General features: G+C 45.9%; 1 protein-coding gene across 12 annotated transcripts in view; it reads left to right on the top strand.

The window, feature by feature from the left end:
• Nucleotides 1-10750, top strand: part of SLC22A15 (solute carrier family 22 member 15) — a 41024-nt gene extending 30274 nt beyond the window's left edge. For 7 of the 12 annotated variants that reach the window (XM_036342718.1, XM_036342712.1, XM_036342714.1 and 4 more), the window contains 5 exons: nucleotides 1771-1891; nucleotides 3277-3349; nucleotides 3696-3821; nucleotides 4843-5031; nucleotides 5581-7428. In XM_036342718.1, the coding sequence (XP_036198611.1) occupies nucleotides 1771-1891; nucleotides 3277-3349; nucleotides 3696-3821; nucleotides 4843-5031; nucleotides 5581-5667 (596 nt within the window). In that variant the 3' untranslated portion in view covers nucleotides 5668-7428. Of the gene's footprint in view, nucleotides 1-1770; nucleotides 1892-3276; nucleotides 3350-3695; nucleotides 3822-4842; nucleotides 5032-5580; nucleotides 7429-10266; nucleotides 10355-10608 lie in introns of those variants that run through there. The other 5 variants (XM_036342710.1, XR_004973222.1, XR_004973221.1 and 2 more) reach the window with 5 other exon arrangements.
• Nucleotides 10751-18232: the final 7482 nt, after the last annotated feature.

The raw sequence follows: 18232 nt of genomic DNA, 5'->3' as shown, positions 1-18232 counted from the left end.
CAGCTGCCTCTGAGGAAGTGGAGGGTGGTCACTCGCTGGAGATGTTTGATAGTGAAGGGGGGAAAGTACAACAGAGACGATGAGCATCTTTTCTTCTCTCGGGAGAAATTTGTTATTTTGGAGGTAGAAGCTGGTGAGTGAGTGAAGAGGGGAGGTTAACGATGTTTGAAAGGGAACAATCCTGTATTTTTAATACTGCACTCAATTGTCAGCAAATGCTAGTGGAACAATATATACAGAATATCTCTTAAAATTAAAAAATAAATGTAAATTATGTAGCATGAGAGATTTTCTATGCAATAGGATATATTTTATATAATAAAGAGCTAATATGCTAATTAGACTGGATGATGGAATGACCTTCCTGAACAACCGGGGGCGAGGCCGCGGGGCCTTGAGGCAGCCAGGGCACGAGGGCCAAGCCTCTTGCACGAATTTCCTGCATCAGGCCTCTAGTTAAATTAGAAAGTCCCAGAGGGGATATTATTAATAGAGGAAAGACCCACAGGAAAATTGATTGTATTTTTTTTATTTTTAAATATATTTTTATTGATTTCAGAGAGGAAGGAAGAGGGAGAGAGAGATAGAAACATCAATGATGAGAGAGAATCATTGATTGGCTGCCTCCTGCACGCGCCCCCACTGGGGATCGAGCCTGCAACCCAGGCATGTGCCCTTGACCAGAATCGAACCTGGGACCCTTCAGTCCACAGGCTGATGCTCTATCCACCGAGCCAAACCGGCTAGGGCTGATTGTATTTTCAATAGAGAAGTGAACTGGCATAAAATGTATTTCTTCATGTTATGTGAAAACGGGACATTAAGAAACTCAAATATCATTGATTAGTAACTCAAGTAAGTTTGGGAGGAGGAAGGATCGAAAGTGGTTCTATATTTAATTCTCTTTTTATTCACGAACATTAATGTTTCATATCTCTGGTAGTGATTTAATGGGATTATTCCTAATTTTTGCAATGGGACACCAAGGATAGCCAGTTAAATTAGAAAGTCCCAGAGGGGATATTATTATATAAAAACAATAATCCCTATTGTAGAACGGAGTGTACAATAGGGCGCTTTCCTGGCCCTCAGCCCTCGCCCCTGCTCATCTTCTCTGTCAGCCTGAACTCCCACTGCCAGCGCTGGCTGTGCTGACCACTGTTTTATTTATTTTTTATTTTTTAAATATATTTTTATTGATTTCAGAGAGGAAGGGAGAATGGAGAGTGAGACAGAGATACATCAATGATGAGAGAGAATCATTGATTGGCTGCCTCCTGCACACACCACACTGGGGATCAAGCCTACAACCCTGACCAGGAATCAAATCATGACCTCCTGGTTCATAGGTCGATGCTCAACCACTGAGCCACTCCAGCCAGGCCCGACCATTTACAGCATTGATTGTTGAACAAGGTTGGGAAGAAAGGAGACGCAGTTAACGTCTGTGGTCCATGAAGCGGACAGTTTCCCGGCGGCTCACTCTCCTCCAGTGGGGACGTTTTCAGGGAGCCCTGTCCTTCAGGAGGGAGTGCGGGTTTGGTCACAGAGTACCTCACCATGTGAGACTCCGTGGGACAGCAGCACAGCGGGAAGTACCTGCATGTGTGTGTGGGTGAGCGCTACACCTCTGAACGTGGATTCACTGACATTCCCTCCTGGCTGTTCCACATCCGCATGAATGCCCCTCCCTCCTTCAGAACGAGATGTGTCGTTTCTAAAAGCCTAGTTCCACCAATGACCTCACGGGTGTTACCCTTTGCTCCTCAGACACGGGCGTGTTCGCTGTGGTGAACAGCCGGTCCTTGTCTCTGCTGGGGAAGCTGACCATCAGCGCTGCCTTCAACGTTGTGTACATCTACACCTCTGAGCTCTACCCCACAGTCATCAGGTACGCGTCCCACAGCCTCCCTCCCACACACACAGCCTCCGCCCCACACACACAGCCTCCGTCCCACCCACACAGCCTCCCTCCCACACACACAGCCTCCGTCCCACACACACAGCCTCCGTCCCGCACACACAGCCTCCGTCCCGCACACACAGCCTCCGTCCCGCACACACAGCCTCCGTCCCGCACACACAGCCTCCGTCCCACGCACACAGCCTCCCACCCACGCACACAGCCTCCCACCCACGCACACAGCCTCCCTCCCACGCGCACAGCCTCCCTCCCACACGCACAGCCTCCCTCCCACATGCACAGCCTCCGCCCCCCACACACAGCCTCCCTCCCACACACACAGCCTCTGTCCCGCACGCAAAGCCTCCCTCCCACACACAGCCTGCCTTGTGGCCTAGGTGCTTGCATCCCAGTGCGGCCAGCAGCAGGTCAGCAAGCAGGCGGAGCTCAGAAACTGTGTGGGTGGCTCTCGGCTCCCTGGTGAAGAAATTGTAGCTTCACTTGAGCTGAATTCTCTCATGGAAATCGTGAGATGAGGACTGTGCTCTGAACATGTCCTGTCGCCCAAATAGTGCCCAGATGTCATCTCATTTTGGTGACTTCATTTCTTAATAAAGTCACCCACCCCCGTGTCAAGGCACATGACAGGCAAGGGGACATGTTCTCACGGAGCCTACATTTTAGTGCAAAATGTACACATTTTAAAAATTAAATTTATTAGGGCTACATTGGCTAATAGCATTCTAAGATATACACATTTTAAAGAGGACAGTTCCATAGAGGCATAAGTAAATGTCAGATATACATAGTAGGTGGATTTAATGAGTAGGACAGGCTTATATTAAAAAGAACCTATTCCATCCCAAGTTTCCCCACAGAGAATGGGCCTGAAAACAAAAACCAACAAATGTGAAGGCCCGGGATGCATCTCAGTCCTCACGGAACCGCCCCTGTGAGCTGGGCCGGATTCCCTCAGCCGCACTTGCCAGGGATGCGTGTGGGAGGCAACCAATGGATGTGTCCCTCTCACATCAATGTTTCCCTCCCCTCCATTCTCTTTAAAAAAAAAAAAAATCAATGGAAAAATATCCTCAGGTGAGGATGAAAAAAAAAAGGTACCAATGCAGCTCCTCATCCTTCGTCCCACTTGGAGCAGAGGCTCCGTGGCTGCGTCCAGTGGCTTCCACGCTGGGCGGTCAGTCGCAGACACCGGCAGCACCGCAGGGCTCGTGGGCGGCACTGCTCTCCTGGACCCCGAGTGTTTACTGCAGGATGTTGTTCTAGGCCCCCCCCCCACACACACACACACCCCAGGGTCTTCAAATTGCCCCCCTAGAACTTACTGAATTTTGTCACTTTCTTCTGCCTTTCAGGAATGTTGGGCTTGGCACCTGCTCCATGTTCTCCCGCGTCGGTGGGATCATTGCTCCCTTCGTCCCCTCTCTGGTTGGTTTGTTCCTCCTTGCCTTGTTTTTCTTGATCCTCTGCTTTGGAGATGCCTGTGGGTTTTCGTAGAAAGAGGTCATGGGCCGCTGCCATTTAAGATCAGCCCGACGCACCCGGGACCGTGTGCCTTTTAGAGGCAGGGTCTGCAGGGCGGACGGACTCCTCCCGGGATGCTTTCACCCCCCGGCTCTGATTTTCCGCTCATCCGTGCTCTCCGGACCCTCAGCTGAAGCCAGCTTGTCCCTTCTTGTCCCCATTCACAAGCTAGTCCATTAGGGAGCGCTTATGAGGCGTCTGCCGTGTGCGGGCTCCATGCTCAGCTCCCTCCCTATGTCGCCTCCTGCAGTCACAGCGACACAGAGGCGGGCGGTGTGCAACCCTGATTAGAGGTGAGAATGCAGCAGGAAGAGGTGACATATCTCCCCACGCACACCACTTGGAAAAGAAACTCAGAGGAGAAACACGCCTAGCAGTGTGTCTATGAATGCTTTCTGCCATTTTCTAAATGTAACAGAGCGAAGAGTTAGACTTAAATGACAGCCCGAATCCTTCCCGCCAGGAAGGTTCTCAGGCTCAGCTCGGGGCCCGCGGAGACCAGGCAGTCTCTGCGGGGTCTGACCTAGGACTCCCCGCCTAGACTCGCGGGGACAGGTTTGGGTGGCGCTGTGGATGTTCTGCGGACAACTGTCCACCACCCACCGCCTCCTCGCCCCGGACGTCTCTGAAACGCACCGTAGCTGTTCCTTGTTTTGGGTTTCAATGCACTTCCTTTTTCTGAGTATCTCTCCCCGTGTCTCGTGCTTCATTTGCGGTTACAAGACCCTTCTTTCGAAGGACTCATATGAGTTCCCTCTAAAGCGTGCCTGACATTAGGGTTCATGGTTAAAGACCCACCTTTGGCTGCCACCCTGGAGCATGGAGACCCAGCCCTGGGTCTCTGTTGGCTCCCGCCAGGCAGAGAAGAGGCGAGAGTGTGTTCACTGTGATTGAGCAACACGTCCATGTGCTGGACGTGTGTTTGCCCAGAGGTGGCCAGAGGTCAGAGATCCTGCTGCTCCCCGTCTGTCCCCTCCTCTCCCTCCCCCTCCCCCTCCTCCTTTTCCATCATCTCTTCACTTTTGAAAAATCAGCAAAACTGCCAGCAGCAAATATCGGGGGCGTGTCCTAAGTGAAGAGTATGGGCTGGAAGCTGCACCCCTGGAACGGAAGCTGAGCCCCAGGTTCCCTGCGAACTCTGGCTTTGGGGGCTGGCTGCCCCGCCCCCAGGGGGTGCCCCATGCAGAGCACAGCCTGCCCTGACCCCCAGGGCTGTTACTCTCACTCCCCTCCGTGCCTGAGGGATCACCATCCCCAGGGCCATTCTCTCTGGGGAGAGACTGGTTTGTAGTGTATTCCGGTGGAAGGCATGGGCGGGGCAGTAAGCAGGACGGGTCATCTCCAGGGAAACTAATGCTGAGTTTCTGTTTGTTTCCATTCCACTCCCTGCCCCACAGAAATATGTGCAGTGGTCTTTACCATTCATTGTCTTTGGAGCCACGGGCCTGGCCGCGGGCCTGCTGAGTCTGTTATTGCCTGAAACCCTGAACGCCCCGTTGCTGGAGACCGTTTCCGACCTCCAGGTGTACTCCTACCGGAGTCTGGGGGACGAAGCTCTGTCTTTGCAGACCCTGGATGTCCCACAGGTATGGCCGTGTCCTACGCATTCAGAATCACCACTTAGAGGACAAATAGTTCTTTTTAAACATGTATTTTTATTGATTTCAGAGAGGAAGGGGAAGGGATAGAGTCAGAAACATCCATGATGAGAGAGAATCATAGATGGGCTGCCTCCTGCACGCCCCCCACTGGGGATTGAGCCCGCCACCCGGGCCTGTGCCCTGACCAGGAATCCAGCCGTGACCTCCTGGTTCATAGGTTGACGCTCAACCACTGAGCCACACGGGCTGGGCGATGATGGTCATTTTTCTTTGGGCCGGGGAGGGGGAAGTGTGTCTGGTTAGAGGAAACAGATCTGAGCAAAACTCATGGAAAAAAAAGGTGGGGTGTCATAGCAACTGCTTTTCAGAGAAATAAAGATGATTGATGGTTCAGTAGCTTCCTTAGGACGCCTTGGGGCTAATTCCTAGGAGAATAGATGTCACAGAGAGACGCGTCAGTTAGACGCTCGATAGTAATTCTCATTTTGGGAACGTCATGACATCCTTTCACGCCGCTGTCCTCTCCTGTTGCAGTCCGCGGACAAGGGCGGCGCTCTGGGGAGCGAGAGCGAAGAGGAAGAGTTTTATGATGCGGATGAAGGGACTCACATGATCAAGTGAGAGGCCCCAGGTTCCGCCTCCGGGGCAGGGGGCCATCTTTCATGCCTCCGGCGAAGGCAGGTTCTGCCGGGAACTGGAGAGAGCTGGGCTCGGACACAGGTCGAAGGTGCTCCGCTTCGGGGCTGACTGTTTCCAGGCACAGATCGAGCTGGAGAAGAGAGTCCCTGAGTGAGGCCATCACTGCATTGAGGACACAGATGCTACTGTGTCCAGCATCCGGGTTTAGCTCAGAATCACGACCTCCGGCCTGACGCTCAAATCCACAGCCAGAGCAGCAAACCCACCTGTTTCTAGAAGTGCGATCGGGCTGCTGTTCCTTCGTCAGGACCTGAAGGCAGATAGGTGAAAAGTTTTTCTCACCGTTTCAGTAACAGAAGATAAACACCCTTAAGGTTTCATTGCTAGGTCCTTACGATTCATCTTTATATCCTGTTTGATGTCTCCCCTCACCGGTTGCTCCTCACCAGGAATCTGTGAGGCACGCTGGCCTGCGCAGAGGAAAACCCAGCCTCTGTGTGGCCCGGGGCCCCCCTCCCGAAATCTGCGGCCTCGCCTTGGTTTGCAGCCTCCTGGTGGGCTTGAGCTCCGTGTGTCCTCAGTCCCACAGAGAATCCTCTAGGAAAAGCCAGCTGTACCAACACGTTCTCGGTCAGAGGTTGCCTGCGACTCCCTGTGAGCCCCATCAACGCTCCCATTGTGGAATTTCTTCAGTTCCCACTGTGTGCCCCTCTGGAAAAATTCCATCGCAGATTCTAGTGCCAGCAGTGACTTCAAAATCTCGCCCAGCGCCTGACGGAGTTTTATCAGGGTGGAGGGCACTTACCAAAAATAGCATGCTGAGCACGTGGATGTTGGAGGTGAGGGGGGAAGGTGCCATTTTTAATAAGGAAGAAGAGAAAATGACCTTCCGCAAGTTTTAAATGTGCTTTGTTTTCAGTGTCATGCAGTGAGGGACTTGGGCAACGTTTAAGAACTTGAACCCTTCTAGTCCGAGGCCCGCCCTTCCCCATGTAGTCAAGTGGAAGGCACAGTAATTTCATAGAAAGACTTGGTTTTTCACTAAGTACTACCACCTTTCAAGAAAATCAAAATCATACTGAGTTTCCTAAAATCATTCACTAAGATCTGTTTCCCCATGAAACTTGACTGTTACCTCACATCGGAATATTCACCCCGAGTCAGTGGGCTTGGGCAGCAGCACTTTAAGTCACTTTCCCACCCAGGAAAATGTGTGTTTTCAGAATTGCCATTTCTACTGATCTCTTAGAGAGAGAGATTGCATTAGAGGAAAAGAGATGACGTCGCCGTGACTGCTTCTGGGAACTGGGAGGCGTCACCCCACCGGCTGCAGCACTCTCCTGTCCTTCCGCATCGGCCTCTCCGTTCGCACTGTGTCCGTCTGTCCTCTGTATTTGCGGAAGGGTTTTCATGTCCTTACGCCCTGACGATGTGCTGCGCTCTTCATAAGCAGGGCGTCTCAACCACGTTTTACATCTCTGTGCCACGCCCAGAACGTGGGCCTGGATGCCGTAGGGACTAGTAAGGGGCACTGTTTCGCCTCCAGGGAGGTTATGGAACTCCTCCCAGTGTTGTAAAGCCCGGGCAGATGCAGCCCAGACCCCCAGATTGGGGAGTCCTGCTTCTCTGGAAGCAAAGACCCTGTCCACCACCTGCGAGGAAGAACTTGCAAGGACACTTAGCTCTTCTCCGGTGGTCGGGGCATTCAAAATAAAACAATAAACTAAGACACTTGTGGTCTGGGGTCGTTTGAAGCTCTTTCTTTGCGTTGTAAGAGTAATGCATCCCATTATAGAAAAGTTGGAAACCAGAATTTAAAGAATGTCTTACTCATCGGCTCAATACCCAGCGACAGCCAGTGTTGACTTGGTTCTATTTGAAAACCAGTTAGGACTCTGTCTCTGGGTTGGCACTGAGGTTCCCTCTGCCCCTGGCTGAATAGAAAAGAGCTAGCTTCGGGACTGACTGAAGGAAGTTAACAGAAAAGCAATAGATTTGGGGAAAGTATTTGCAACTTCTTTAAGAGACAAGGATTAATATCCAGAATATATTAAAAATTAGTGAAATCAGAAAGAAAAGCTCACAAAAAAATCCTGTTAGGCAATTCCTCAGCCTCTCTGGAGAATCAGAGAAATGCAAGTTGAAACAAAAATATTTAAAATCCATAAGATTCGGGGAGGAGGGGGGGGTCATAAAATCAAAACGTGAAGATATAGAGAAAAGAATGTACTTACATCCTGATGGAAGCATAAATGTATTCAACAACATACCAATAGCAGCCAGTTGAAAATGTGCATATTCTATGATATAGAAATTCTGCTCTATGTCCATGTTGTGGATCTGTTTTCAGATATTTTGATTGTAACCCATCATAAGAAAAATGTTTTACACTATGACACGTACAATACACAAACCTACATACATGTCCGTGTGTGTGTGTGTGTGTGTGTGTGTGTGTCTCCACAATTTTATAGAATAATACTTAGCCTGTATTCTGTATTGTCTTTTCTCTGCTATTTTACTTTAAAATGAAAAGAATTCTGGTGAAAACACACAAGTGATTTCACAATTCACAAGCAGATCAGAACATGCAGGTGGAAAAAATGAAACATCACACCGTCAGTATTTTCCTTATTACTTACCTAGTGCACATGTGCAAGGAGGTGTGTACAAAGATGTAGTTGCAGTGAAAAGTGACATTAAATACTTTCCCTAAGCAAATGTATAGATACTATTTTATATTCATAGAATGGAATGAGTAACATAGGAGTTCTGTGTATTGAGGTGGATGGATCCCAACAACATTGACCCAAATGCGGCAAATTTTTGCTAGATCAAGGTCATTTCAAGGTTAAATTATTTAGTGAATGACTGGAGTCCTTGCTCATTAAAGAGATTCAAATGCTTTTTATGTCATACTTCACAATCAAGACTGTTGATATTGTCTTGTAGAAATACAGAAGTCTCACAGTTATTCCCACCCTGAAGAGGAGCTATTCCTCTTCCCTGTGGGCCTGAATTTCTTTGGAACAAGCGTTTTGCATCATGGAAACATTTAGAAAACTTTTCAGCTGAGACCCTAGAGCTCTGTAGGATAAAGCTTAGGAGAGATTACTTACCTATTGAAAAGTGTCAAGGGCCGACGAAGCCAGATAGTCTTACAGTAACTTCAGTCTAGGCCCCGCAGAACAATTAATTTCAAATAGAATAGATTCCAGTGGAATCGCTTCACTTCAAAATACAGCTTCAAGAAGTTGAATGAAATGAATGTGTAAGATGGCAAAAAAAAAAAAAAAAAAATGTACACCCAACTTGAAGGGAAGCTTAATAAATGAATGCCAATAGGTGGACAGAGCTTCCAGAAACCACCATAGAGGCAGTATGTAGAGGAAGCCTATTGCTGTAGTACAGAGGGCAGCCTCCTGGGCACAGCACAGGGCTAGGAGTGCATCCAGGGAGGTAAACAGGAAGCATTCAGCACGGGAGGCACTTGAGAGTAGGTGAACATCCATCACGTCAGATAATTAGGGGTTGGTTGGTTTTTAGCCAAATTCAGTTTATCCTGTTAATTTAAAAAAGACTTACTATTAGAACATCGGTTGATGTTATACATTAGAATAACAGACTTTTAAATTTAATTTTTAAATTAAATATATTGGGGTGACATTGGTTATATTAGGGTTTTTTAATCCTTGAAGCTCAGCTATTCTTGCTGGTGATAATACAACAGGTTCCTTGACTTTCTAGAGCCACTTTAATTATGAATGCATTTCCCCACAGATAGGAATTCGCTCTCCTGTTTGCTGTTGCAGGTGGCATGCCTCCATTTAATCGTGTAGCAGGATCAAGCAGTATGTGTCTGAATGTGAAAGAAGAGGGTGCAGAACACGTGGCCCGCTGCCCACAGCTGGCGTGTGATCTGACCAGCAGCTTTCCTTCTCTACGCTAGTCCTTTTTTTAATTTTTCTGACAATTTTATTAAATGTATTAGGGTAACATTGGTTAATTAATAAGATTATATAGATTTCAAGGGTATACTCCTGTTATACGTCATCTGTCTATTGTATTGTGTGTTCATCACCCAAAGTCAAGTCGCCATATATTTGACCCCCTTTTCCTCCCTCCACCCCCGCTTTCCCTCTGGTCACTACCATACTGTTGTCTGTGTCTGTGAGTTTTTTGTTTGTCTTGTTTGTTCGTTTGTTGCTTTCTGTTTTATATCCCACATAGGAGTCAAAACACATGGCTCTCAACTTTTTCCATCGGACTTATTTTCCTAGCATGAGATTCTCAAGGTCAGTAGTACTGAAGAAATACTAACAACATCTCATGGATGATCCTTTCTTGAGGAAACAGATGGACTGTCATCAGCAAATACATTAAAGTCTCACATCTATTTGCTTGATATACAAAACAGGAAAACAATGACCTGCAATGAAGTATGCCTGTCATACGCTTGCTTCTAGTGCAACATAGATTGGAAAACTTAATTCTAAAGTTTATAGAGAAGAACAGCAGAGAGCAGTTCATTTTGAGTAATATTCTTCCCATTTCTTATGGTAATTAATTTTTCCATTATAGTTTCCTCTGATTGGATACTATAACCGAGGGAGAAGAGGAGGATGAAGATCATCCGCTTTTACAGGAAGAAGGGCAGCAGAAAACTGAGGTTAGGAAGCGACAATCACGCTGACTTTTCCATAAAGACTCCCAAGGACCTTCTTAGTAATTGAGGGTTGTATTAGTTTCCTACTGATGCTGTAACAAATGTCCACACACCTAGTGGCTTCAGACCAAGCAAACTTATTCTGTTATGGTCCCGGCGGTCAGACGACAAATGAATCTTACGGGGGTAAAACGATTATGTCAGCAGAGCCGGTTTCTTCTGATTCTCCAGAAGAATCCATTCCTTGTCTCTTGCAGCTCCTGGAGGCTACAGCATTGCTTGGTCCTGGCCTCATCCCTCCAGTCTCTGCTTCTGTGGTCGCTTAGCCTTCATCTCACTCTGGTCTCCTGCCTCCCCCTGTAAGGAAGGGCCCACCGAGATAACTCAGGCCTCTCTTTCCACTTGAAGATCCGTACCTTTTGCCATAAAAGGTAACATTCAAGGGTTATGGGGAGTAGAATGGAGATCTCTTTGGGGGCCGTTATTTAGCCTATCCCAGGTGTGTTTTTTGAAAATTAGATTTATTGGGGTGACATACAGGTTTCAGGTGTGGATTTCTATGTTACAAGGTCTGTATATTGCACTGTGTGCCCAACACCCAAAGTCAAATCATCCTCCATCACCATATATTGGGCTCCTCCCACCCCCGCCCCACCCACCCCCTTCCCTCTGGCCACCACCACCCTGCTGTTTGATACCACAGGTGTGTTATGTGTATCAGCAAGTGATCCTAACTAGAGGGAGCCTGTTGGAGTCTTCAGTGTATAATGTTAAGTTTTATAAAATAACCTAGTCATCGTCAGGAGAAGCCAGCCCCAGACATGGGTAACAGCCTCAAATCTGCATCTATTAGTATTATTGATCTTATTGACTCCCACTTACTGTTTGAAAGGATGAATTTTAACCCCGCTAAGCCTTCATTTCTGAGTTTATTTTTGCTGCATCTTAACAATTTCCAGCAGGTTTTTTAAAAATGGAAACCAGTGCTGTTATTACCTCTGCTTTGCTGTGTGCTCTTAATCATCCTCAAGTTTCCATTATAGCGCTTATGGTGATTTAATACATCATGATGCCTCCCCTGGTAGGTCGTAAGCTCTGTGAAAACTGGGTACATGTCTTCTTTCGTTCCTACTGCGTGGACCCAGTGTGTCCTAGGCATTCAAATGTTTCTGAAAGAACGCATAAGTCTTTCACCATTTTTCCATATGAGCGCTGTTGCTACCTCACATTGAAAAGCAAACAAAGGCTGTATCCTATTCATCTTAGTAACTCTAAGAACCAGCACAATATCTAGAACACTGTAGGCATTTATTAACTTTTTAAATGAATGCATGCCCAGGCATAAGGCAGTCAGGATTGACTTAACTGGTCGAGCAGGTAATGTACTCAAAAGGGACACTTCCCCAAAATCCATTTTCGAGGGAGGCCTATGGATTACTTAGCTTCAGGAAAGCCCCTTATAGATAACCAGAAAAACCTTCATTCCAATGTAACCTTCTTATTCCTTAATCTCACCATTCTGTGCAAAGTTAGAGTTAAGATTAGAATACATTTAAGAGAGAAACGATCCCTTTTAGCAGGGTCTCCGGTTTCTACCTTGAAAATGGAAGTAAGCAAGGAAGGATTGATTATTAAATAAATTCTCCATGTACTTCTAGACATTACTAAAGTACCATTCACCCTACTGGTTGTAGAATAAATGAATTTGATGATTTTTAAAACGGAGACCTCTCCCTGCCCCCACTGAGAGGCAGTCTACCCTATGAAGGTGTTCTTGAGAGGAAATTTTGGCATAACCATCAATGTTATACATTCAGTTCTCTTAAAATAATTCATCAGGGAAACACACATAACAAGTTTGGAAATACTGTCCATTTGATTCCAGGCACGTGAGGGATCAGCACATTAAGAAAAAAAAAAAATCAGCCCTAGCTGGTTTGGCTCAGTGGATAGAGCGTCGGCCTGCAGACTGAAGGGTCCAGGTTTGATTCCAGTCAAGGGCATGTACCTCGGTTGCAGGCTCAATACTTGTCCCTGGTTGGGGTGTGTGTGGGAGGCAACCTATCGATGTGTCTTTCTTACATCGATGTTTCTCTCTTCTGTCTCACCCCTCAGGTGAGGATTAACAAAAAAGAAGAAAAAATCATTAGGTATTGGATCAATGTCTCGATTTTTCTGTTTGCTTAGTAGCTGAAAAACTGACTCTCCTATGTTGACTAAAATGTAGGTCACCTTTGATTTAGCAGAGAAATGCTTTGTCGGAGGAGTGACTGAAAGTGACGCCTACGGGGAAAGTTGGACAGTTGTGGTAGTTGAATTTATTTCTCCCTCCTGACACATCTCAGAAGAAGCCCTTTACTCACTGAGTAGGTTCCCAAACATCTTCAAGCAGAAACGTGACAAAGCAGCATCGTTCTCTCAGTGAAAGAATTTATGATCTTCCCAACCCGGTCTGTCAGGGGAGGGGATAAGGCTGGGAAAGGGCCCAGCTGACCAGGAACAGTGACTGTGTCACAGGTGAAGACCTGGGGCAGTAGCAGAGAATTTGGGGGTGGAGGGAGGCGGGGATTATTTGTAAAGGAGCAAAGTCCATGCTGTTTTTCTCTTGTGCAACTAAGTATTTGAGTTAAGGAATAGAATCATTAGCAAGTTTAGCTGCCAAAGGCGTCATAGAGTGACATCCCAGGAGAAGTGGAGTGGCCACCTTGGCTTTGTCCGACTGTCACTTCTGTCACTTTCCTTTCAAGCATTTCAAACCACCCCAAGGAGCTTCAAGTTTATTGTAGGGAGATGTGCACAAAACATCAAAAGATTTCCTTAAGCGTTTGTCATAGTCAAGAGAGTGTTTCAGGGGAGGAAAGATCACAATTATTTATTCATCAAATATTTTGAGTGCCTGCTATTGCTGCGTCCTACTCGAGGTGCTGGGTTAAAGGAGAGAACATGTACTGAGCATTGTTCTAAGTAGTTTATGCTTCTTGGCACATCCAATCCTCAGAAGAAAACTGAAATGTTTTACTTTCGGTTCCATTTTATGGATGAGAAAACTGAGGCCCGAATTAAGTAACTTGCCCAAGTCAGGTATCTAATCACTGGCAAAGCCTCGATTGTCTGACTTCAGATGTCACTTCTTAAGTGACTGTGCTGTACTGCTATCATTCTTGAAGGATTCTCGCATTTCATTCAGCCAGGCCTGCTTTTTCTATGGGTTGTTTTGATGATAATGATGTTGATGGCGATGGTACCTGCCATGCATTGAGTGTCTTGCACCGTGTCGCCATGTTAGATACATTTATTCTATGGCTATGTCAGACAGTTCTCACAAGTCTATTCGATTAATAATTTCTACTCTGTTGATGAAAACAGTGAAGCTCTCACGCATTAAATAACTTTCTCAAGGTCACGGCTAGTAAGTGGCGATTCGAGGCCTAGATCCCATCTTGTCCTGTGCCACGGCCCAGGCACTTCATTCTCCCTCTGACCTGCCTCCTGTGAAGGAGGGTTCGTTCGAGAGAAGAGGGGACACTTCTCTTCCACAGACGGTTAGAAATGGCCCCAACTTCGCCCTGGCTTTCACGACCAGGACAGGGAGCTGAGAGGAGGGGACACTGGTGGAATCCTGAAGCCAAGCTCAGATGTTTGAATGAGGCTCCCCCTGGGGACAGAGCGTTGTAAGGAGGATTGTAAAGCAAGGATCCTGTTTTACAACCACTGAGGGTTTTTTTCTTTACAATTAAATCAATCGAAATTTAATTTTTGTCAGTAACTAATATGGGTGGAGAAGCTTGTCAAAACTCCTCGTTTGGGGCCAAATCCAGTTATACAATCTCATAGAGAAAATGGGAACAAAATCTCTGGGGTGCCCTTTGGGCTCCTTTTCTTTTTTGTATGTTTGTATTGATTTTAAAGAAAGAGGAAGGGGAGAGGAATAGAGAGATAGAAACATTAATGAGAAACTTCATCAGTCAGCTACCTCCTGCACACCCCCTGCTGGGGGTCGAGCTGGCAACCTGGGCATGTGCCCTGACTGGGAATTGAAACCCACGACCTCTTGGTTTCTGGGTTTACAGTCAACCACTGAGCCACACCGGCTGGGCAGATTAGCCGCATTTTTTAAGCCCAGAGCAACTGCCACCAAGTCTCTCATGGGCACACGTGCACCCCCCTCCCCTCCCACACACACCTCATTAAACTCTTTATTTGATGCTTAACAACTTTTAGCTCTGGAGTAGTTTAGAAGACATTTTAAATATCCTCTGAAGTCTTCACAATATCTCATCAATATAGTTTTAGACTCAGGGAGACCTATTTCTCATTCTCATTTTTCTCTTTAACATGAAATGTTAACCTCATTTTTATTGTGTCTAAGTCTGTTGTGCTGATTTCCAAGTAATAAATATGTAAAAGTCCAGCTGCCGTGGGGGACAGCTTCAGTAAGTCATACCAATTAGGAACTACCGAAGATTTTAGGACAAGGATTTAATCCACCCATTTAAAAAAAAAAATTTAAGTGCATTCTCATGATGCCATGTTTTTCCAGACTGAAATGGATATGACATGTTTCCAGAAAACATATTTCACCTGATCCACGTCATTTGCTAACTAATGAAGAAGTAACTGGAGAAATATGACTTTCATGAGACCACTTTTCTCCTCTTTATTGTCCATGAAGATTTGCCATTTCCCATGGAAAAATGCCTGAGAGCTGACTTCCCCTTTCCCCTCCCCCTTTTCTGAGGTCCTGGGGTGGGGGAGGGGGCAGGCGCCTCTGGTGGGAGGAATGGCAGGATTATACAAAAGCTCTTCCTCTAAGCCTGGGCAGCAGTTTTCTCTCCTTGGAACCAGAGTGGAGTGGTAAGTGCAGGCCCGAGGGAGTTTCCAGGTAGAGCTCTGCAGGGAAGTGGGGAGAGGGAGCTAGGAGCCGTCTGCACCGTTCCCTGGGCCTTGGGGAGAGAAGGTGGTTCCTGAGGCTTCCTTCTGGCTGCAGTTGTGAAAGAGGGACCCGACCAGAGTGTCTTCTGTGTTTCAGTCATGGAATCCAAGGGAGACTTAGGTGAGTGAGCAGGGAGCAAACTCAGTTACATGGCATATGCACCACCCTGATGATGGTGGACGGCTCATTGCTTTGAGGGCACAAACGCATTACCAGACTCACTGATATGTAGTTGGTCACCTGGGTTCTATCCTTGGCCCTTGGCCTTTTATACTTGCTCCCTGCGCAACCCAACATCCTCTGCTCTGACTATGGAGTGGTATTATTTGCATATTATCTCTTTTTTTTTTATCTCTTTTTTTCTGATTATGAAAATAGAAGTATGTTAACTGTAAAAAAAAAGATAATAATAAAAAGCTAACATGGAAAATAAAAATTAGATGTAATCCCACCACCCAGAGAAAACCATTCCTAAACTTTTCTCCATGTATGGGTAATGTTTTAGTCTTCCATCAGATGGATGTATCATTAGCCAGCGTCCAATTAACTATTTACTTTAGGTCCATATAGAGTTGGCATTCCTCACATTTCCTTTCAATAAATTTTAAGATTTTAAAATTTTTGATGAGCCTTGCCCTGCCAGTTTACTCAGCCATTGTTAATATACGAGGGCCATATTCCCTCATAAGCACCAATACCTTTTTCTGACTTTTGCCAGATTATCACATTGGTGTGTGTCCGGGGTTAGGGCTTAATCTGCATGTTTCTGGTGTAACTAGAGATGTAAGGGTTTTTATGCTTATTAACTCCGTGTATTCCTGCTTTTGTGCATGGGTTGCCTGCTTGGGTTCTCTATTCTATATTATGGAATCACGTTTTCTAATTTTGAAGTTTTGAATTTTTATTTAAAGTTTGCAGGACCGTCAGCCTATGTTCCTCATACACACACGTGTAGGTAAATGTTCCTCTCCCTTTTCTTCTGGCAGCTTTATGATTTGTTTTTATATTAACTCCTTAATTTACTTGGAATTCGTGTCAGTGTTTGGAGGGAACCGGGACCTGGCTTTGCTGTTTTCTGAACAGCTGAGCACTTCAAGTCTTTCTTCCATTTGCTCAGTCGTTCATCTTGGCCCACTGATTCAAGTTCTGATTTGAATTCATTTTCAATTCTTGTTGTATTTCTCACACTCCTTTAACTCAGCCTGATCCCTCTTTGTCTGTTGCATTAGAGTGTCGCCATTGACCTTATAATGAATCAATCCCTGTTTTCTTGAATTTGATCGACACCATGCAAACAGAAGCTACCTGTTTTCTTTGTTATAGTAAATCCGTTCATAAATATCCCCAGGCCCCATGTCCTGGGGATTCTTTTCCTCCAGGTTTCTAGGTTATGTAATATTTTCATGATTCCATGTTAGTAATTCACGGATCTGTAACAAAAGGACAAATCCAATTCTGACGTTTGCCAGCAAATTTGAGGGGTTCTAATTGGAGCCCCTAAAATGAGAATTTTACTCCTGGGATTTGAACTTTGGGAGATGGTTGGTAAACGTTTGCCTAACTGGTTTAACATTCCAGGACCCGAAAGGCAGGGGGACAGGACTGGGGGCTGCCGGCCGCTCCAGCGGGGAACTCGGTTTTGTCCGGGTTGGCAAAGTCTCTACAAGGTCTGCTTTGCTGAGTTTAACTGTCTATTTGATTTGGTGTAGAGTTTCCTCAAAAAATTAAAAATGGAATTCCCATTTGACCCAGTAATCCAACTTCTAGGAATATATCCCAAGAAATCAGAAACACCTATCAGAAAAAGGATGTCTGTTGATTTGACTCCAGGCCAGATGGTCCGTGTGTCTGTATCTGGGTTCTTCTTGGTCCGCGCTCCCAGGTCTGTCTGGCAGGGTCACTGGCTTCCTCTCCAGAGGCTCCCAATGCAGCAGCTGATGGCAGTGGCGCCGCACGGGGACCTGGGAGGTGGAAACAGTTCTTGTCTGGATCTTTCCACATTGGGGGACCCTTAATGGGTTTTGGAAGAACCCCGGTCTACTAGAATGTATAGCACTTAGGGAGTTGGCGCTCAGGGTCTTCTGATTTGTATCGATCTGCAGTTGGTGACATATTCCTGGTATCACCCCTTAGTTTCCATGTGAATTTGAAGAACCACGTATCTTTTTATTTGTCATTTTGTTGCTTGGGGTTAAGAGGGGATGCTCGGTCTTATTTTGCCATTTGATTGGAAGTCTGCTGTTCAGTGGTCCTCTAACTGAGCATTTCTAGTCAGCTGCTATCTTTCTGCCTTCAGAGAAATACATTTATCTTTTCTTCACTCATCCATTTATTCATTCTTTCATTCAGTATTTATTGAGTGATTCTCTACGCACTTGGGATAAAATGAACAAAATAGACCAAAATCTCTGCTGTGCAGTAGCTTAGGTTTTATCCGATATTAAGGCAACCGATTCCATCATTATTTTCTTTTCAGCACTTACCACTCACTGAAAATGTCTTGTTTATTGACTAACTTATTTATTTTCTCCTCCCTCTCCAAAAATGAGCTGGAAACCTTTTTTATCGTCTTATTGTATCCTTAGGGCTTCAGAATGCCTGGCACAGGAGGCTTTTAATGTGTATTTGCTGGGAAGTGAATAAGATATTGTGGAATTAAATTTCAGGAAGAAAAAACATATGTAATGATAGACCTTCCAGAACAATGTTGAATAGAAGTGGTAGGAGTGAACATGGTGTCTTGTTCCTAATCTTAGGGACAGAGCGTTCAGTCTTGCACCAACAAGGATGATGTTAGCTGTAGGTGTTTTATAGAGGGCCTTATTAAACTATTTATAATTTGTTGATCATTTTTTATCATGAAAATGTGTTGGACTTTTTGTCAAATACTTTTTTTTACACCTGCTGAGATTATGTGGCTTTGCTTTTTATACTACTAATAAGTTGTG

The sequence above is a fragment of the Myotis myotis genome, unplaced genomic scaffold, assembly GCF_014108235.1.
Source record: "Myotis myotis isolate mMyoMyo1 unplaced genomic scaffold, mMyoMyo1.p scaffold_m19_p_18, whole genome shotgun sequence".
NCBI lineage: Eukaryota > Metazoa > Chordata > Mammalia > Chiroptera > Vespertilionidae > Myotis > Myotis myotis.
Note: the sequence above shows the minus strand (reverse complement) of the source record. Positions and strands in the feature narration are given on the sequence as shown.